The following is a 23,202-nucleotide window of genomic DNA, read 5'->3' as shown; positions in this document are numbered from 1 at the left end:
AGTGAAACTTTAAAAACGCTTAATTCTATATAGTAAGGACTCTTTTATTAGATTAATTTTAACACTACTGAATTCTATTTGTAACGTTTGCTTTACCCTACAACATAAAGTTTTCTTACTTTATTTAAATTAACATAAGGCTCTTTCTAAATTAAGTAATCTCCATTGTTAAGTTTAGACTGTTTTCAAGCAGTTAAAATAAATTTGTTTTTTAAATAGAATAATGATAATTTCCTAAACACGAAAGTTTTTAACTACTATAAAGTGTGTAGGTTAAATACGATATTTTATAATATAAAGTGAAAAACAAAAGTAAATACCTATATAAAAGTTAAGTAAAAAGCTAAACTACTCCACATCAATCTTTTCTGACCCAAATAGGTAAAATATATGCTAATAAAGAGCATGTAATTCATAAATGTTTAGATTTTTAATTACGACTTTTTCAACTTATGTTGCAAGAAAAACGCTTTTTAAATGCTTGTAAACCTACATAACTACAAAAAGTAAAAGTACTAATAATAAGTAATAAATTTTGCTTGGTGGTAAATTTTTGTCTTTTCAGGGTTTTTTTTAAGACAAACGGTTTGTTTTTATAACAAAAATGAGTAGTTTTTTTGAATTATTAGATTCAGCAAAATCTCAGTTAGGATCCGGATCCAGTAGATCACTACTTTATACAAATACCAAAACTAAACAGCAAAAAAATATTAAATAAACACGAATAAAGATTTAAAAAAAAGTTAAACTAGAAATAGCTAAAGATTGCAGAAAAATATTTACATAAGTTTTATGATATCTTAGCACTCTTCTTTCGTACTTTAGCGGATTTTTTTTTAGTTTTTTATAAGTTGATTTAATTAAAAAAGTTATAGATACAAGACTCTTTATAAATTTTGAAAATATAAAGGATTTAATAAATCAGTTACCTTTAAATGGATAAGTTTAAAAAACATAAAACTGCTAAAAGTTTATAATTTAAAACATGTTTTTTTTTTGAATGATAAACTTCATTAAAAAAGTTTGAAAAAAAATTAAATTTTAGATTAATTAATGTTGTTATCAATTTAACTTTCAAAATTGTTTTACAGTTTTACATAGTTTGTAAGTCAATACAAATTTACCAAAATAAAACTTGAAAATTTAAATACTACAATTTAAATATTACAACAAAACTTTTCAGTTTGTAAAACTATAATTTTTTTTGTTAACACAGTTAAAAAACTTTTAGATAATTTTAGTTAAAATGTTTACGTTTTTAATAATAATACTAATTTTTTAAAACTAAGTGCTGTTTTGTATTGCTACGAAATTCTTTAGACTTTTAGGAGCAACGAAAAAATGCATCTTTTCAGCTCTTTAAGAAAGTGTTAAAATTTAAAAAATAGTTTTAAACAAATCGACAGTAATTTTGATTATATGTGTAAAAACATTATCGTATTGCTGTTAAAAACTAGAGCCAAGCAATTTTAGCTTATAATTTCAAAAACTAAAAATTTAAAACAGCTTGTAGTAAGACAAAAATATTAATTAAAAAAAAAATTTAATGATAAAGAATTGCAAAAAAACATAACTTTAAAAAATAATAAAAAATTGTGAAAAAGTTTTTGAAAAATATTTAATCTCGCAATATAATGGTCATGTGTCATCAGATGCTAAGCAACTCATAGACATTAGGCATAATGTTAACCGCTGTATAAGTCATGCAGCAGTAAGTAATTATATTTACCGGTATGTCAGTATCCCAACTGCTGTAAAACTTTGAGGCAGACGGGACGAAGGATGAAAGAACTTGTATTAAAACATTTTCGTTATTTAACCTCATATTTATATCTTTTTTATTTTTGTTTTCGGCTTGATGCTGTTCTTTCTTTAAATTTTCCGAAGTATCATTTGACTTAATGTTCTTAAGGTTTGTTGTCTGCATTTTAAGAAGTTATTTTAAGTTAAATAACTTTATATAAATATTTAATTAAAATTAATTAACAATGGATAAAAATACTTGGCAACTAGCATGAGTCAGTACAAACTTGTCTAAATTCAAACATAAAAACTAAAGTTACCTACTGCATTATATATTTTTAGTACTTAATTACATTTATTGTACAATCACTTAGTGTAAGATATTAAGCATAAGCAGGATTCCCACTAAAATTTCAAAATAAAATTATAGGGAAATCCATAAAATATAGCAAATTTATAGGGAAATTACCAATAAAAAACAATGAATTTAAAACTTTACGTACATACTTTCAAGGTACATAAAGTAAAATATGTCATTAACTGTTCAATACACAGTTTTAATAAGAAGTGTACGAAAGTTCAAGGGTTTTTAAGCTCTAATATTAGTTAAAGAAGCAAACTTTAGATAAATTGTATTATAATTTAAAATAAAAAAGTATCCGCTAGGTGGTGCCATAGAGTCATTGTTTTATTGAGGTTTTAAAGATTTTAATTAAAAGAAAAATATAATTTTTTTTACTCGCTGTTTTGGCTTTCAAATATCAATGCAAAAAAATGCAATTTATTAGTATTTTTACATATTTTTAAATTTTTTATAGAGATTTTTCAGGATATTGCAAATTTATAGGGAAGTGGGAACTCTGCATCAGACTTATATTGGAAAGTAAAAATAAAAACAACTTTAGTGAAAAAAACTTCAAAATTCAAAAATTTAAACAATATACATGTAGTTATAGGTAACGCGAGTAAACTTGACTTTTTTATTTATTTATTAGTCTTTTTGATAAGTGTACTTAAAACATCGTAAAATATTTTTAAACCATTAGGTATGCATCATTCAATTATAAGCTTGTAGTTTATAGTAACTAATGATTTTTTTTGGACATATATTTATTAAAAATGTTAAACATTATAAGCATAGCGGTAGCCAAAAGGTAATAAGTGTTACTACTTATTTAGCTTTAATACTACAAAAAAACAATTGGTAAGACTTTTATTAGATGTAGGCAAACTGCGGCTGGCCAAGCAAAATTTTCTGCTCCGCGACGTACTTCTAGCTAAAAATCAACTAAGGCAAGAGTACAAGTTTACGGTTATTTTAATAGAATAACCACATTTTACTTTTTTATTGTTTGCGAGTAAACTGTGCTGCCCAGACTTTGTAAAAAGAAGTTTTAAAAATCCCTCGCAGAAAGATTTAAATTAATTGAAATAGTAAATTAAATAACTAAAATAATTATTTCATAGAATATAAATTAATTAAAACAATAATTTGTTTCTACTTCCGGGGATTATTCAGCACTTTTAACAATGTTTTTTTTAAGTTTGGTGCTGTCTATTTTATAATTATTTTATTACGAATTTGCTCTTATATATACTTTTTTTAAGTAAAATGATTTAAAAAACTAAAAGTGTGACACCTAAATACGAATTTTCGTTTAATGTAGCCCGTGAAAAGATTTGTTCATAAAGTTCGAGTCGTTTTTCAAAAAAGGCTACAAACCCCTGTTTTAAAAAACATGGGACAAATTTAAGTGATATTAAACTAACTCAATGTAACTAACACTTCCACAACTATTTATCTGATCTTAAGATAAGAGCTTTAAACCAAACTGAGTCTTTTACGGTAGTACTAAAAAATTTAAAATTAACTGAAGTTAGTAGAAATTTTGAAATATACACAAACATATGATAAAAATATCTAAATTTTTTTTATAGTTAACATTGAAACTGTAACTAATTTACAAACAATTTTTGAACCTTATAAAAACTTACATGCAGACAACATTTATATAATGATATTTTGCATAACTCTGTTTTTATCGTTCACTTAAATTGTAGAACAACCTCCCAAACTTAATTTCATGTGAATAAGTCGAAGAATTTCGTTGAAAAATTGTTATTTAATAAAATATTTATTATAAGATGTAACGTTAAAAGGCTTACTAACATAAACACTATACATAATTATACATGCTTTTTCTGCTTTTTTTCTAATGTGTGTTAATATTTTATAGACTCCGTAGATCTTTTCTTAAACTTATTTGAGAGCAGTGAAACGCCGTTAGTTGAAATAAAGTTTTAGCACAAGAACATCTGTGGTAAAATATTTATTAGTAAGTTTATAAGTAAATTGTTTTTTTTTTCTCTACTAGTCATTGTGTCCGGTCTACGGGCCCCTTTAGCCGGCAGAATAATTACACTAACTGAGTGTCACCTGCGACTCCACCAGTCGCGGGCTTCCTACTAGTACATTTTTCTATAAAACTCTTACAATAACGCTTACTCGGCGCACTCATTTTAACTTACAGTTACTTATAATACATCCTATATAATCAAACTTATATTCAAACTTAAAACTTATAAGCAAACTAAAATTATAAATATTCTATTAACTTTAATATTTTCAGATAGGATTAGCTGTAGGATTGCTCGTTTAATCATTAAATTTGATATATAATAAAATAAACAGAATTATCCGATAAAAAATAAAATTGATCAATGGTTACACAAAAATAAGCATGAATCCAAAATTCTCAAAAATATGTTACTCTCAAAACAAAACTTCCAAAACTAAAAACAAATTTTATTTATATTTTTCTTATTTTATAAATTGTGACGTAACTTTTAAAACCTATAAAGGCACTTGAAAATGCGTCGGCTGCAATTCTAAGGTCGCTTCTGATTGGTTAATATTTTACTTATGTTATTTTAGGTATTAAAACTTTTTTTCAGTTTTTATTTTATAGATTTGGGTTAGGTGGGTTGAGCATAAGGGTATAGATGCTCTTAATATTCTACTGTATTATCACTTTACCTCATTTGCGTTATGTTATAAATAAAAACATTTAAAAAACCCCATAACTGCAGCCGAGTCCTTTTAAATAAGATACTCTCTACGCTGACTAGTGGTCAGCGTTACAACAGATTTAACCGGGACCCGGTTTAATTTGCAATTTAATTTCAATTGTAAGCAATGCCTTTCTTCCTGGTATACTAACTATTTTTTCAATGTCCTCAATTAATATTATTTTTTTTATTAGCCTGACTACTGGCAATGTGCTTGGGGCTTTAATTTATAAATTATGTGATTAATCATTGCAAAGGTTAATTTTTTTATGTACTTTACTATTTTCTTTACCATGCATGTGTTATAGTATATAATTTTCACTGTTAAATTCATAAGTATAAAATTTATTTTTTAATATAGATACTTAGTTTTTTATGTTTTAACATATAAATTTTAACTTATGTTTCCTAATTTTATTAAAATGAACTTTTGTGTTAGTTCTTATTTTTTGTCTCTTTTTGTGTTTCTTCCAGTTTAAATGGCCAAGAATTTAATGCCAAGGTCCAGCGATGGACAATATACTAACAATAACAATGATAATAATAAAAAGCATACCTTGTATATAGGAGGCAACAAGAAACTCTCAGAAAAGTGTTTGTTTAAACTATGCGATTTTGCCCACAATTTTCCACTGTAAATTTGAAATCCACAAACTTTGTATATACTAATTACACAAGGTTTAAGAAAAGATTTAAGTATAACTTTGCATAACATCACTGAAGATCCTCCTGTAACAAACTAGTCTTTTTTATGTGATAGTTGTATATGTTTATATAGTAAAATCTAGTTGCTGTACAGCCCAATTACTTAATTGAACTTTTTATTCATAACATTTTTTCACACAACTGATTATATTTTTTAATACTACTTAATAGAAAAAGCTTTCAATTTTTGAATTAAGTTTGTTATAAGAAGTCTTTAATTCAAAAACTTTCAAATTTAGCTTTTACTGTATATATTTATTGAGATTATGTGGTTATTACTTTTAGTTACTAATATTTAAACTAAATAAATAATGAATTTGTTTTAAAGTCAACTATCAATAGTTAAATAAAGAGTTGAAACAAATCTTAAACAAAACATATGTTTTTGACTTTTGAAAAGAAATTTGTAAGAAATAAATTGCATGTATTTCGATTTCTGTAAATATTTAAGTCTCTTATTAATATATGGAACAATGAGACTTTTTTGTGTGCTTAAAAATTATATATATTTATAAAAACTATATATCAATAACTTATTAAAAACTTTTATAATAAATATAATTAAGCTTTTTTTTTATTATTAAGCTTTATTTGTAAAAGCTTACCTTTATTACATAAGTTATTTGTTATATATTTATAATTGAACTTTGGAATTATCCTGCACAAACAAATACATCGTAATTAAAAGAAATAAATGAATAAAACAGCAAAAGTAGTAAAATCTAGTTTAAGACCAACAATTTTTTTAGGCTTCAATTTTTAAAACTAAATAAAAACTATTTTTGACTTTTTTTGATAATTATGTTTAGCGAGTTTTTAATATTAAACACAACTATTTTATACGCGACCTAGAACTTTTTTATTTTAATTGCGTTAAAACTTTAAACTAGGTAATCTACAAAATACAATAATTTTAAACATTAGCTGTAGTTTATGAATGTAGTGAAATTAGTAAAAAAAAATTATGTAAATAAAAATAGAAATAATGTAGATGTAAAAACTTTAAAATTATAAAATTGTCGAATAAATAAGAGTCGTTAACATAGGTAACTGTATACCACTACTTAAGCATTGTTATGATTTATTTTGATAATAAGTTTATTTAGAAAATTCTTTAACACATTATTTTCATTAAAACGATAAAATAAAAACTAAACAGTATGATTAAAAACACTTACCTACTAAGAACCTAAAAGTAGTATGCATTAAAATAGATGAATAATCTGCATTAGGATAAACATCCATTAAAGTATTTATTTTAGAGTTCTTCTGACTACTTCTTCCAAGTACAATTCCAAAAAAAACACCACTAAGTATACACTGTGAAAATTTATTAAATAAATTGCGATATGAAATATTTATTTTAAAAATGTAAGTTTTTACAAAAAAACTTTAAATATTTTTTGTCTTGTTTACTATAAATTAAAATTTTTCAACTATAAAAACTCAAATTTGTCGTTCTTTAGATTTTACGTTTATTAAAAAAACATTTTTTTTAAAGATAAAGTTTCGATCATACATTTTCGATCATCAGACTGCATGGTCTGATAATTGAAATGGTATGATCAAAACTTTATATTAACTTGAGCTTGTCTCGTGCCACAGGATAATCTAGGCTTTGGCTCTGATTTACCTTAACCGATATTCTTTTTGAAAATTTCAAAAGAGACGCATCCAAAAACTTAAACTTAGAGGGTAAATATAGTTTTTAGAACTCACTTTTTAATAAAAGTACATGAGTGTTAGAGTAATAATTATGTTTTTCAAGCAAGAACTAAAATTTTCAACGACCACTTTAAAACCTTAAACTTACGGATAAACAGTATAAAACATGATAATGTCATATTAAAACTATATAGAGTACGTATCTTTATGAAATAGATTTAGATATTTATATAAACAAACTTCAAAAACATTAAAAAACTTTTACAGCTACTACTTAAAATTCGAAAGATTTTATGGTTATACAGTGTGAAGATAAATTAGTTTTATTTTTAAAATAATACTAATAAGTACGCAAACGTTTAAAATAATATTACAAATATATTCATGTTTCTTTTAAACTATATATTTTATTAAACTTCTAAAAGTCATAACTTAAATAGCTCACATGTATAAAAACAAAATATGTGAAAACTTGTGAAATTATTTATTTATTTAACTTATTAAATAATCGGTTTGAATAAAAAAAAATATTATTGTCTAATCATCTAAATTAGCTGTGCTGACCTCCGTTATTCTTAAAACGAAATAAAATTTACTACAATGCAGTAAAATAATATTTAATAAATCTAATTAATTAGTAAAAACATACGTATCTAGATTTTTTTTTTTGAATAAATTTTAATACTTTACAAGGTATTTAGAATTGGAACTTTAGTTATTGAACTTTATTTTAAGTTAAGTTTTAAACTTACAGTTCAAGTATACCATATTGTAGGATATAGACACAGTGTATTTGACTCATTAAAAAGTTTGTTTTTTAGAAAATAAATTTATAAAACATAAATCAAAATATTATATTTGTTTAAAATTAAACCCATTGCATTAGATTAACCTTTTATAAAACTACATAACATTGTAATGATTCTAAATGATGGCTTACTTAATAACTTCAACGAGTGCAGTAAATACAATAAATGTTTTTAGCATTTTTTCACAACAAAATATCATGAAAATAAATAGCTTCAAATAACTTAAATATTTTTTTTAATTAAAGACACAGTTGTGACCTTTTAGTAAAAATAATTAGCTTACAGTATCACCAAATGACGGATTTCCTTTTTCATAACTGGGATGCAGTAACAAAAGCATAAAAACTACCAAAATCAATCCAATTTGGTTTTCTATTCTTTGGCTTATGTAGAAATCAACAAAATCGTCCATCTATCCAACAAATATTATCAATACAAATAATTAAACACAAATTTAACTAATAAAAATTTTCATCGAAAAAAGTATAATAAACAAAAGTACACAAATATCCATTATGTAAAAATAAACATTGGTTACATGACAATTTAAACTTAGAAAATTCAAATTTCAACAATTCATACTCAAAAAAATGTTTAAAGGGTCACAACTCAAAAAGTGATATATATTTGAAAAACTAAAAAATTTGTATGCAGGTCTAATCAGGGTTTGTAGGCAAAGATTTACAAATTTAGACTTATTTAAGTGCTACAGACATATTTATTTTCAGAGCCCACCCGTTCTTAAATTTTTAAAATAACTTTAATATAAGTGACACTAATACACCCACTTTATGATTTTGCCTCGTATAGCTAGTGCATTTAAAAATTTCTTGCAAATATGTAGTACATTTATCAGAAAAGTACATTTCTAGCGACGGAGTTACAATATCTAAAACTTTTTTTAGAAAATGATTAACTTTCAAGCATTTATAATGACAAATACTGACATTTTGCCAATGTTGCATTAAGGGCATAGAGGGATTTTTCCGAAAATAATTATTTATACTGATTTCGCCTGACGTCTATGAACCCTGTCTAATAGTTAGTTTTAAAAGTAAAAAATATTGATAAATTAAAAAATTACTATATCTTAAAACTTATTTTAGCAGAATCTCAAAAAGAATTTAAAAACTTTCAAAAAAAAGTGTTCAAGGTATTTATTAGACTTAAATACGCATATTTTTATTTTTTTAAATATATATTATCTGACCCTCTTAACATTTTAAAGAATTCGAGTTTAAATAATCGTGCACCCAAAGCTATTGTAAAAAAAGTCTTTTAAGGTCTCTTAAGATAAAACAAGTCATAATGTTAAAGTTTTAAACTATCCGTTTTTTTTTAATTTAGTTACTAAAACTTACTTGTACCCATAGGGATAGAACAATAACACCTACAATTCCACCAGAGACAATATCAGCAGGACTATGAACTCCTAAATACATTCTACTCAACATTATTCCAAATGACCCTATATTTCAAAAGTATTATATTGTACAAATTTCCTAAATAATTGCAGGCATTGAAATATATACAACTTGTGTAGCTTAGCCTTGGGTAAATACTTAAGTTTTATAGATTTTTATGTGAAATTTATTCTATAAAACTAAGATATTATACCAATACCAATATTAAACTTTCTAAGAGTTTTTTGTTATAAAACCTTTATAAAATATTTCTAAAACCAGTTAAAATTCTATATGAGAAAACAAACTATACAACTTACAAATAACAATAGAACACCAGAGAAGAGCCATATTAAGAGCTGATAGTTCGTAATGCATGTTAGTATACAGCCAGACATACCAAGGCATAATAACTCCAACTAATGAGTGGTGAGATGGTAGTGCCCTACAATAGGTTTGATTAGCTATATTAATTTTAGTTTGTATTAGTTTTTAATTATTTTTATTAATTTAGAACTAACAATCAGTATTTTTGTTATGTTTCGTAACTTTTTCGCATTGAGATTTATACTAAAAATGAAATTTCCTATTTAGTACTGTTTCAGTATCAGCTGCTATTATAAACTTAAAACTTTGGTCTCACTTAATTTTTTATTTTAATACTTAAATTAATTTAACTTAATATTTTAACTATTAGAACAACTATTATGCTAGAGTATCTTTACTTTATAAAATTGACAAATTTTAGATTTTCAACTTAGCTACTGCATATTTTGGCGGCTTTAAAAGTTGTTTTATAATTTACGAGATAAAAGGTATCCTAAATTGAAAGGTCATAAGTTCCTTTCGTTTGTTCATTTATTACAAAAATACTGTTAAAGAATTAATATCCGGAACAACTTATAAGAACTAGAATAAATAACTTTCTTGAAACCCACAAAACAACTTAACAAGTTTTAAACTTAACTTCTAAATAAGAGCAAAAAAATTCAGGTTAATACTCTAACATAAACTTAAATTGATCGAAGTTGGAATTTATAACTATTTATTTAGGAAATTGCTCGTTAAAGTTTCAAAAACGAATAAGAACTGTTTTTGAAAAGCATATAAAAATAATACCAGCATATACCACCAAGGAAGTTTCTGAATACTTCAACATTAAAAGCAAAAGTTCTGAAATATATGACGCAAATGTCATATCTCTGTAGATCAGAGCATCTCCTACATTGGGGAGACCTCGTGTCAAATGTTTGAGTTGCTGAGCACAAAGAAAAGGATAAAAGCAGTGCTATTTTTGAGCACTTGCACCATTGTATACAATGTCAAAACTCCTATATCGATAACAATTTCAAAGTTCCTAAAAGGTGTGCCCGTGGTGAGCATTATAGTTGGGAATCGACGCTCATTGAAAAAGAAAAACCAAAACTAAATACGCGAGTTTCTGGAAATGGAAATATAGCCCTACTAACAATATATTAACTGAATTATCGTTGTTAGTTTTTGTTTTACTAGCATTTTTATAGCTTTGTACAACTACGTCATAATTAGTTTAGTTTTTTATATTAATCTCTAAAACTGTTTTACAATTCATTTAATTTTTGTTCAAGAATCAAGTAGATTCTAAAGGATTAAAGTTTTACAAATTTTTGAAAATGAAAAATACATTCTTGTTAAGTTGCAAGTGGTATTTGAATAAATAAAGTCTTGTACTTAAAAAGAAAAAAAAACACATTCCCTTACTCAAAAAGATTTATACTTAATTGAAAATAAACGGTTAATCTATTTTTAAATATAGATAAAGTATAGTAAAAGAAAATGAACTATTAAAAAAGTATGTTATTTTCATACTTTAAGTGTATCTCATATATATAAAAAACTATTTGATTTATTACAACTGTTGGTTTGAATATAATAAAATGCTACAACCATTCTATAGCTTACATAAAATTACAAAACTAAATCAACTTGTAAAACATACACCCATAAACTATAAAGTATAAACCAATAGTTTACCAGTCAATAGCATGTTCTAAAGGAATAACTGGAGGCGATGGAGGTCTTGGGAGACCTAAAAATGTTTTTAATGATCCTGTGATGTAGAAACCAATTGCAAGTAATATTCCAAACAATCTAGCAAACCTAGAATCTACAATCCTGCAATTTATAGTTGTGCTAATATACAAAATCTATAAAACAAAATGTTTTGTACAGTTATAAAAACAATTACAATGTATTAGATTTATTTTGCAATTAATATTTAACATAACAAAGTACTAATTGTACATAAACCATTAGTAAATTACGTATAAAAAGATAATACATTCAAAAAATAAATATGGTTGCAACAAAATTGTGTTAATTTAATAAAATATAAACAGTGTTAATATTATCTGCTTCGTTTTTTTTTTTTAAATATACTATCATGAATTACTTAAATATATCTCTTTTATTGCTTCTTGTTTTGTTTAAAAAAATTGTTCAAGCGAATGGTGATGTGTGATATTTTTGTCAGAAAGTGCGGAATATTGTTATAAAATTTTAACTATTTTAAAGTGGAGCATATGCTCCAATGCTCCACCCTACGCGACCACTCTGATTAAAACAAGAATAAAATATACCTAGTTAAACAGTGACAATGTATATTTCTAGTTTGCAATAGTTAAAGACTAAGAATATCATAAAAAAAATTATAATGAAATAGTCTCTTAATCAAAACTGTATTATAAATAGGGTTGTCACTCGTTTTTAAAAGTATTATATTATGTGTTTTATTATATGTTTTTTGTTTTATTTTAAGGCAAATAGGTGGGTAAATGATTTTGTATTAAAGTACTATTTCCTAAATAACTAAGCTATCAGTCACTTTTTAATATGTTTTTCAATTTAAAGTAACTATTGAGGGGTAAGTATCAGAAAGGCACGGGTTTTCACTTTAGCACGGAGTAACTATTTAGCACAGAGTATCACTTTAGCACAGATTGACACTAACACGGAGTACCACTTCAGCACAGCGTCACTTTAGCACAGAGTAATTTTAGATCTTTTAAAATGTGCGTTTAAATGATGTTCAATTACTTAATAATTATTAAATTAACAATCAAATAAATGCGAAAATTAATTCAAACTCTTTTGAAAATATCGCCCTAAAAAATTATAATTTAATTTTTTACTAGTAGCACTAAAAATTAAGCTGTTTCTTAAAGTTTCAAACCAGTAAAAATAATAATAAAACTTAACCGGTAAAAAACTGTTGAATTAAGTTTATTTACCCTTATGGTAGTTTACACATGATTTTTATAAAACATAGATAAGTACAAAAAAGATGAGAGACGCGTGCATGTAGAAATAAAAGGAACTTAAAATCTTTTTGTATTATGGTATTTAAAGCTATATATATATTTCAAAAATGAAAGAAGTAAATTTTTAATAGGCTATAAAGTTATCAGAGCTTGTAAAAAACAAAGGTATATTGTTATCAATATTTATTAACCTTTATATATCTCACCTTTTGTTTTAAATTTACGCTCAGAGTTTAACCTTATTAAAATTAATTAAAATATTCAAAGTATAAATTTAAGCGTTTGTTAACAAAAGATCCTAGCGAAACAAGTTCACTGGAATATGTAATAAATAAAGCTTTTTAAAAATGTTTTAAAAAACAACCTAGAGCTTGTATATATTGTTAGTTTTATAAAAATAATTTCATGTTGAAAATATGAAAGTAAAAAAGCAAAATTTTTTGTTAAAAAATACGTAGTAAAATATATTAATAAAGTTTGTAAACTTACATTTATATTAGTTTTAATTAAAGCGTAAACTTGTAGACATTTAGAGCTTGTTAACTTTTAGTTTACATGTTAAATAGTTCGTTTTTAGATTTTAAACATATTAGAACAAATGTTATTAAAGCAAAAAAAAAAGCAAAATAAATTCCTGCTAAAGAGTCAGTCAATGCTAAAGTGACGCCGTGCTAAAATGATACTCTGTACTAAAGTGTCACTCCGTGAAAAAGTGTCACACGGCATTTAATGTCACACCATGCTAAAGTTTCAATCCGTGCTAAAGTTTTACTCTGTGCTAAACTGATGTGCTTTTCTGAACCATTCCCACTATTGAGATATGTGCCAACAAAGTTTGAGAGTTTCATAGGTCCCTTATATAATAGGCTCAAACTAAAAATGAGAAAAATATCATTTCACTTAAGTCCTGACTCCTCCTTCAACTTTTTAGCATCCTATTTAAAACTTTCTCAATATGATCTCTATAGAATTGAGAAATATCTGTTGGAAGGAAGTTTTAAATGCTTTCCTAAATTTATTTTTTTAAGTTATGTTTTTTTTCTAATCCTGTTTTTCTAAATATTGCAAGAAATAATTCCTGAAAACTTGAGTTCTCTAATTCAAAAAATCAAAAAAAGATTAAGTTAAATTTCAAGGCATAAGCTAATTGACAAAAATAATTACAACCTAGTGGTTTGTACCAGAAGTGTTTTTCAAAACAAAGTCCGTTTGGCACTACTTAGTAGTTTCTACTACACTTTGGCGCCCTCAGAGGTGGCACTACTTAGGAGTTTCCAGCAACACTAGCAGTTACAGGCTGTCTACTGATACCCTTTTCTGCAATTTCAATGACATGTTATTAATAATGCTGACAAATATAAATGAGCTTTACCACAAGATCAACAACAATAGCATCCAAGACAATCAACAACCAGTTTTGAGACAAACCGTTTGTAGGTCGTCTCGGATGCTGTTGTTGTAGAGCTTGTGGTCAAGTTCATTAATTATTATTGATGGCGCAAAACATCTCAACTCTGCTGATGATGGCTTTGATAACTACTGATTAAAAAATTGTGGCTGTAATAACTACTGATACGTTGGGCTGTGAATGATTAAGCTGTGTCAAATTTTTTAACTTTACCCACAAACGGTGGCTCAAGTACTTTGTACTTAAGCCAGCTTGGTTAGATCTCAACAGCCGTTTCACGCGCCTAAGACTGCCTGATTAGTCCTAATTACAACAAAACCGGTCGTTGTTGTTATCTTGTGGTAAAGTTCATTTATTATTAAATATATTTGAACAACAACACTTCTATTCTATCAAAAGACTTCTATTCTTATAATAGATTTGTTCAGAAGGATTGAATAACTTTTTAAAAACTAATTCTAAAATTTCTTATACAAGATTTTATAACATAAATTATTATGTAAAAATTTATAAATAAAAACAAATTACATTTTTTCAACATAGTTTCCATTTATTTGTTCAAAAACAACTTAACTTTAAAAGGGTTTTAGTGGATATTAATATAACATTCATTTGTAATTTTAACTTAGTTCTTATCTCAGAGAAAAAAACAAATATACTTATTCTAAGACAACAAATAAGGCCTAAATATTTTTAAGCAACTATTGATAACCACAACTGCAAATTAACTTATTTAATTTAAGGTCTACCTTGATTTTTACGAGTTGATCTTATTTTATAGAGTTTTATCTGAGCTATCAGAAATTTTTAACCGCTTGAAAAATTTCAAAGTAATTTTTGAAATATGAGCAACCAAAGCAGGTGACCTCAATAGGTTCCTAATGGAAGGCTTAAACTAAAAACGTTAAAAAAGATTATTTCACAAAAAATATATCTCCTCCTTCATTTAATAAGCAATCTTTTTCAAATTTTCACAGAAAGTGTATTATTAAACTTAAAAAATATTGAATGCAGGAATTTTTTTAATTTTAATTAATAAAATTTTTATTAAAAAAAACATCAATTTTTTTACTTATTTAATTTTTTTTGTTTTTATTCATGAAATTCCATCATAGTTTTTTAAACTATGTATAAACGGAACGTTTCCTGAAAGTTTGATGTCTCTAGCTCAAAAAATGAATAAGAATATAGGGTTTTAATGATTTTTAAAATTTTTGAGAAAATTGATCCTGAAAAATTTGCAGTTCATATGTTTGTAATTGGAAACTTTTTATAAAATTACAATATCTTAAAAGTTAATTTTTTTTTTTAATTCTATAAAAATGGCTTGTAGTTTGTACTTCAAGCTTTCATTTAAGTTTTAAGACCCCTTTGCCCTTAAAGTATTACTATATATAAACTCTAACCAGTACAAGAACAAAAACAGAGGTGTATAAAAATCTTCAGTTCCCATAAAGCTAAGTAATTGCATGATCTTAGTTCGTATATGAGATCTGTGCCTCTGTATTGTTGTTAAAACTGGTGCTCCTACCAAAATTCCATCTAAGAGTTTATGACGAAACCATCGTGCACATGATCCGTAATTATCTAAAATTTTAGGCTAATATCATTTTAAATTCTAAACAAGTATGAAGAATAATAATTTTTAATAAATATATATTTAATTTCAAGAAAATACACTTCAGTAGAATACCAGTTAGAATTAAAAATATGAAGGGAAAAAACCATGAGATATTTAACAATTTTAAACCTGATAAAAATATGTTTGCAATTTTAAAACAACCTTGCCAAAACACTTTTTAATTTTAAATTTATTTTTAGTTTAAAAGTAACTATTTAAAATACTTTAAATTTTTATGTTCCTAAATAAGTTTGTAGATTTAAGAATCATTTAGATTTTTAAAATCATCTTGTGATCACTTGTTTATTAAAAATAATATGACAAGATAATTTATTACAAAAATTGCTCAGATTTTTTTTTTTTGAAGTTTCAATTTTTTAAGTCAAAAAGGCCAGCTGAATGACTAAAAACTAAAATTGAAAAGTATACACCACAAACTAAAAAAAGTTTTTAATGAATTTTTAATACATAAAAATAAAAATACAATAACATAAGATCTTTGTAGAAGAAAATGTCAATTCATAAAAACTAACATAAAAAACAAAATAGACTTTGTATAGGTTATTAATTAATTTAATGTTCCCAAAATAAACTATTTACTTGATATAAAGTTTAGACTAAATTAAATTGCTTGTTTTTTGCTTCAACTAGTAGGTTTCTTCCTTACAAATAAAAAGAATTATCAATTGCTAGTTTAACTGTTATTTATTTTCACAACCCATTATCAACAAAACAATGTTTCACTTCTATATTGGGATATAGGAGATAATCAGTTGTTATAAACAAATCTGAAAAAAAAATTTGAACAAAAAAATGGATGTTATGTAAAAATATTAAATAAACAAAATGAAAACCTAAGTACTGAACTTATGGTTCAAAAACTAGTAGTTAAACAACAATAAAAAACAAAACTTAATGATGCTAAATTTGAGTAAAAACTGAATACTTATGTTACATTTTTTAGAATTTTATAGGTACTATAGACTAAAAAAAATAATTATTATTAAGTTAAAATTGTAATGTCATTGAAATGAGTATAAAATTTAAATAAGTTTTTTTATAAAAAATAAGTTTTGTTTTTAGTTGTTGTTAAACCACAAGTTTCTAAACCATAAGTTCAATACTTTGGTTTTAATTTTGTTTTATATAATATTTTTACATAACTTTCATTTACTTTGTGCAAAAACTTTTTTGAGATGAGTTTATAACAACTGATGATCTCCTATATCTGTTCAAAATATAGATTTAATCGTTTGCTAACAAAAGATCCTAGTAAAACAAGTTTACTGGAATATAAATAAAAACAAATTATACAGTAATCTTCCTTTATTGTACCAACATATGTTTCTGTGTGTTAACAAATCAATACACTTCAATTTTTTTTTTCTCCTATACCCCAATATAAAAATGCAACATTGTTTTGTTGATAATAAACTGTAAAAATAAATAATGGACAAAAATCTCCTTAAAGCTAATGAAGTCAAGAACTTTGAATTGTTTGATTTAAAACAAATTACAATATTATTGATAGTTTAAGTATTTTTTACTAAGTCTTTTTAGTTTAAAGTTGAATATATAAATTAAGGCCATAGGGGGGATCCAACACTTTTTTATACAAAAATTAACTTTGGCTTTTATATGAAAGATTCAAGTACAAACTTTAAGCCAGTTTTTATAGAATTCAAAATATCATTTAACTTTTGAGATACTTTATCTTTTGTACAAAGTTTCAAATTCAAACATATGGACCACAAATTTTTCAAGGTCAATTTTCTTGAAAATTTTAAAAATCACTAAAAATATATTTTCTCTTTAATTTTTCAAGCAGTATTCTTTAAATTTTCAAGAAATTTTCATTATATTTAAAAAAAATGTCACTTATCTAAAAACATAACAATTTTATGACAAGGATTTTTTTAAATACCGTTTTTTTCAAAAAACATATATTTTTACATAACATTCTTTAAGTCCTAAGTAATGTTTTTTTTTTGTATAAAGATTAGACTCTGAAAGTTTGAAGAAGATTACTTGAAAAATGTAAGAGGAGATAGATTTTAAATGAATTAGTCTTTTTTTGTTGTTTTAGTTTTCCCTTCCTATAGGGAACCTATTATGCAACCCTACTTTGACTAAACATATCTCAAAAAATAATTAAAAGTTTTTTAAATGATAAAAAACATCTTGAAGCTTAGAAAAAAACTCTAAATTAAGAGCAACTTGTAAAAAACATGGCTTACCCCCCCGCCCTATGGCCTTAATATATAAATAACAAGTGTATTAGATATAATGCATTGTTTCTTCAATACTAGGTTTTCAGAGAAATTAAATTTTATAACTGAAAGACCTAGAACAAGACTTGGCCTAAACTACTCAAGGTAATTGGGTCTAAAGTTTTGGTCTAGTGTCCCAGAACTTTTTAAAACTTTGTAAAAGATATTTTAAAATATAAATATAAATTACTTTTACTAAATCACTACAAGAAGTAGATATAGAGTGCTTTTGTATGTAATGTATGTTTTATATGTACTAAAATTTTATGGATGTTATATGTAAACCAGATTGTGCTGAGTCTTATTATTTAAAATTGTCTTTTTGTATAAAGAGTGACTGTTCAAAATTACTAAACTAGATTTAATTTATAAATAATATATTGTTTTAACTATGTACTTTATTTTTGTTACTGTGTTATATTTTAAGATAATTGACTTTAATTTGATAACTTTTTTGAGATAAATACCTTAAACTTTCAGGCTATGTTCCTTGAAATATTTAAAAAATTCTGTCAGAAAGAATTTTAAAGAAATTAAAAAATATAAATTTTATGACAAAAAATTAGTTTTTTTGTTAAATTTTTTTTTTTTTCAATTTTTTAAATTTTTAAATTTATATCATAAAATAATAAACACATATATACAACTAATTTAGCTTCTAATCTTTCTTTACAATATTTATTTTTACTAAGCTTATTTGAACTCGTTTAACACACAGAAACATATACCAGTATAATAAAAGAAGGATACTGTATAATTTGTTCTTATTATACATTTCAAGGAACTTGTTTTGCTACGATCTTTATTAGCAAACAAATAACTTTTAATTATGAATAGTTATTTTTAATTTCTTGATGATAAACTTTGTTATAAATTTCATATTATATATTTTATTTCTAGCACTGCCATTTTCTAAATTTTTTTTAGAATTTAATAGTTTTGTTAGACATTAGCTTATTTAAATTTGCAACAGCTGATTATGAGCTCAAACTGGTGGCCACACAATGGTTACATGACAATTCAAGTTGTAAAAACTATTAAAGTAAAGTAACCTCTCGCTTATTTACGCACATTGTGTCCACAGGAAAAGTGCGTAAAGATATGAGAGATCGTAAAGATACGAGAGGTACCAAATATACTTACTGTATTGGCTGTTTTTTGATATTTGTTTACTTTATTTATAAATATGAAAATAAAACTATACATATATTAAAAAGAAGGATTTAAATTTATAAAAAATAATAGTATTTGTAGAAAAATTTTACTAAATTTAATAATAAGTATATTTTACCTTTATCTTTATTTATATGTGACTTATTTGATACTTAACATTTGTATTCTATTTTACTTATAATTAAGCATTTGTTTTCAATTAAGAAATGGTGTTGGCAAGAGTGTTGTAGTATGTGTTTATGTTTTAAAGTCTCATTATTTCATTATACTTTTATTATTTAACACAGTCATATTTCTTTCAGAGTTTTTCTTTAATCTCTTATTATTAACAAAATTTCTTATATATTGAGGTATAACTAAATATTTATTAATTAGTCAAGGAACATAAGTTTACTAAGTCTAAAGAAGTAGAGTGGTGAGTTAGCATTTAATAATTAATTTAAATTTAAATATACAATAAACCTAATTTATGAAATATTAAAAAATATTAGAATTTTTATCTTTTTCATTTTTTAGATTTCTAAAATGCGTAACTAAACGAGAGTGCGTAACGTCACGAGTGTGTAGAGATCCGAGAGGTTACTGTAATGAACTTTTCAAAAAAATTAAAAATCTATTTATAAGTCTTATTAATATCTACTAACCACTTTTTCTTTTTTAAGGATATTCAATAATTACTAAAAATTATCACACTTTTAAGCTTATTTTAGCCATATCTTATTATGCACTTAAAATTTTGCAGAAATAAAAAAAAGGTTGTAGATATTAACAACACCTACATACATTTCTTTTCAAACTATACATTACTTTTCAAGTTAAGGTCCTTTGAATTTTTTTTAACCATTTAAGGGCATGGGGGGGGGGGGGTAAACACCCTTTTTTGGTTTTTTATCTTAAATTATATAGTTTTTACTAAGCTACAAGATGCTTTTACAGATTTTAAAAATTCAAAATAACTTTTGAAATATAGCCGGTGAAAGTCAGAGGCAACAATAGGTTCCTTATGGGAGGCACAAACTAAAACAGCAAAAATAGACCATTTCATTAAAAATCTATCTTCTCCTACGTTATTTGAGATAACTACCTCAAACTTTTAGGAAATGTTTCTTGATATATTTAGTAAGTTCTGTCAGAACAGAATTTAAAAAAAAAATTAAAAAATAAAAATTTTATATAAAAAATATCAAAAAAAACAGTTTTTTTTTAGTTTTTTTGTTATAAAATTTTTATTTTTTTATTTTTTTAAATTCTGTTCTGACGGAATTTTTTAAATATTGCAAGGAACATTTCCGGAAAATTTGAGGTAGTTATCTCAAAAAACATAGGAGAAGATAGATTTTTAGTGATTTCTAGTTATTTGCTGTTTTAGTTTGCGCCTCCTATAAGGTTCCTATTGTTGCCTCCAACTTTGACCTGCTATATCTCAAAAATTATTTTGAATTTTTAAAATCTGTAAAAAGCATCTTGAAGCTTAGTAAAAACTATATAAAATAAGATCAAAAACCTAAAAAGTGTGTTTACCCCCATATGCCCTTAAATTGTAGTAATTTGAATTGTCTGAATTTAAATTGTTGTGCAACCCCACAAAATAGAATTTTAATATATTTTTTGTTGCTAAAACTTGCTTGGGGATTTGAGCTTCATGATTTTTTCACATTTTGTGGTCTTTGGTGTTTAGATTTTTACTTTTTATTTTATATTTATCACATTTTGTGAGTTTTTATCAAGGGATGTTTTTCAATCAATAGATAGGTTTTTTTTGATAGGTTAGTTTAATGTTAATTTTAAAGGGACAGGTAGAATTAGAGGTGATAACAACTTGCTTACTTTACCTTAAAAAAATGTTAATTGTTGTAGACAGAAGAGGAAGTCTGATGTTTTACTACCATAAAAAATAAATAATACACAAAAGTCATTAGAAAAATGTGTATCCTGGTAGGGGTTGAGTGAGAACTAAGTTGGAGCTTATAAATAATAAAACAATAAGCAGTTTTTACCTATAGGAGCTGAGGTATAAGTATTTTTGTTGTCATCATAACTTTCTTTACAGCTATCTTCTTTTTTTGTTTTTGAACATTTAGAAATATTTCGTAAACTTATTAAGCTTTCTTCTTCCATAACTTTTTTCTTTATCTAGACAAATTTACTTTATTTACAGATAAGGGTTGAATTGTATAAAAAAACTTAATTATTTTAATCATAAAAGCAAAAATAGTAAAATTGAAAAAGTTCAATGAAGAATTAGAATTTGGTAACATATATAAACAGTCAACCAGTCAAAATATCCAGGGGTTTCTTAAATTGCATTTGTGTGGGCTAATATTTCTAGGCTACGAATATGCAAAAACAAGCATCTAACGTTCCGCATAAATAGCTTTGCTAAAAGGATAGGTTAATATTTTGCAAATTACATCCTAGTACACTTGTGTGACATTTGGACTTTTTTTATTATTAAACTTTGTTTAAACTATATAAAACACATTTCAATACGTTTCTTAAGCTTTAGTTATTGAACACTGTTTTTTTTTTTAAACACGTTTAATATTTTTCTTAAGACCTCAAACCTGTTTGCAGTATTTTTATTCTAAACAAACTCTATGTTCAATAACTACGAAGCCTAAAGAACTTATTAATATGTTTTTTATTCGGTTTAAATCAGTATTAATTTATTAAATTTAATCTTTACATGCGTGTACTACGATGTAATTTTCAAAATACTACCATATTTTAGTAGCGTTACAACTTATGCGGAAATTTAGATTCTGGTTTTGGCATAATCTTAGCCTAGAAGTCTTAGACCAAACAGATCGCTTTCAATGGTGTCTTAATAGAAAAGCAATGTATTATAGATTCTACTGGTTCACTGAGCACAAAAAAGTATGCTCTAAAATAGATCTTATTAATCTTATGTTTACTTGGCTTAAAAGTGTTGGAGAAATTTGTTGAAAAGATTCAAATACACGCTGTTTTTTATTTTCTATGTGCTTGAATGATTTTTTGGTAAAAGTGTCACAGTTAGGGTAAGGGCTGCACAACAATCCAAATTCTGACAATTCAAATTCCGACAACTTAACTTCCTACTTTTATTTTGTAATAGCAATGACTCAAAAATAAACAAACTTGAAATTAATGGAAATTACGTAAAATTAATGGAAACGGGTCAGTATTGCACGAGAACAAATTTGCTCGAGTTCACAAAATTGCACAAAGAGTATTGTACACCAAGGTTCAATTTCGCACGAGTTAGATTTTTGCATAAGTGTAATAAAAAAGACACAAAAAATATATACACAGAAAACAAAAAAAAAAAAGTTAAAAATTAGAAAAAAAATAATAATAATAAATTATTGACCGAGGGTTAGGGGTAACAGTGTGAGAAAAAAAAAACTAATTAAAAAAAAAATATTTATTAATCAATTAAAAAGAAAAAAAAGCTACCGACCGAGGATAAGCGTTTAGGGTATCAGTGATAGTAAAAAAAAAACAACAAAATTAAATATAAGAATTAATAAGCGACCGAAGGTAAGGGTAAGGGGTAATAATAATAGTAAAATAAAATAGATAAAAAAAAAAGTGAATAAAAAAAAAATAAATTAATCAAAAAACAGCAAAAAAAAATATTTAAAAAAATTCAACCCGTGCTTAAATGTTTCCGTGCAAAATTGTGTGCTCGTGCAAATTTGACAGCTACCCATAATTTATATCTACAGACATTTTTTTCTTTTGCAAAAATTTGAATATTTTTTGAGATATAGCTAAAATAAGTTTTAAAGTATGGTAATTTTTAGTAAGTTTCAAATTTTATTTTATTAATTTTTAGTTTTAGTTTTTTTTATATTAAAATATTTTAAGTTAGATATACTACTGCTTTTTTATTCTTTTCAAATACTTTTTAATTTTCGAAATGTGGCCTACAAAACATTTTTTGTAAATTGAATTGTCGGAAATAGAATTTTCGTTTAAACTGGGTAAGATAAGATTTAGACTATAGGTTAGAGTACAGGTTTAGATAAAAGTTAAAAGTAGCATATATTAAA

General features: G+C 24.9%; 1 protein-coding gene across 1 annotated transcript; it reads right to left on the bottom strand.

Annotated features, from left to right (window-relative positions):
- Positions 1-970: 970 nt before the first annotated feature.
- Positions 971-21,523, bottom strand: LOC145835600 (uncharacterized). Its single transcript, XM_082943268.1, has 9 exons — positions 21,163-21,523; positions 15,508-15,688; positions 11,408-11,548; positions 9,715-9,839; positions 9,353-9,459; positions 8,275-8,403; positions 6,696-6,837; positions 5,369-5,541; positions 971-1,921 (listed from the first exon to the last, which is right to left on the bottom strand). The coding sequence occupies exons 1-9, from the start codon at positions 21,281-21,283 to the stop codon at positions 1,649-1,651; spliced, it is 1,392 nt and encodes a 463-aa protein (XP_082799394.1). The 5' UTR covers positions 21,284-21,523; the 3' UTR covers positions 971-1,648.
- Between the last annotated feature and the right edge of the window lie 1,679 nt (positions 21,524-23,202).

Source organism: Thalia democratica, chromosome 5 (assembly GCF_965202585.1).
Source record: "Thalia democratica chromosome 5, ktThaDemo2.hap1.1, whole genome shotgun sequence".
In the NCBI taxonomy this organism is placed as follows: domain Eukaryota; kingdom Metazoa; phylum Chordata; class Thaliacea; order Salpida; family Salpidae; genus Thalia; species Thalia democratica.
Note: the sequence above shows the minus strand (reverse complement) of the source record. Positions and strands in the feature narration are given on the sequence as shown.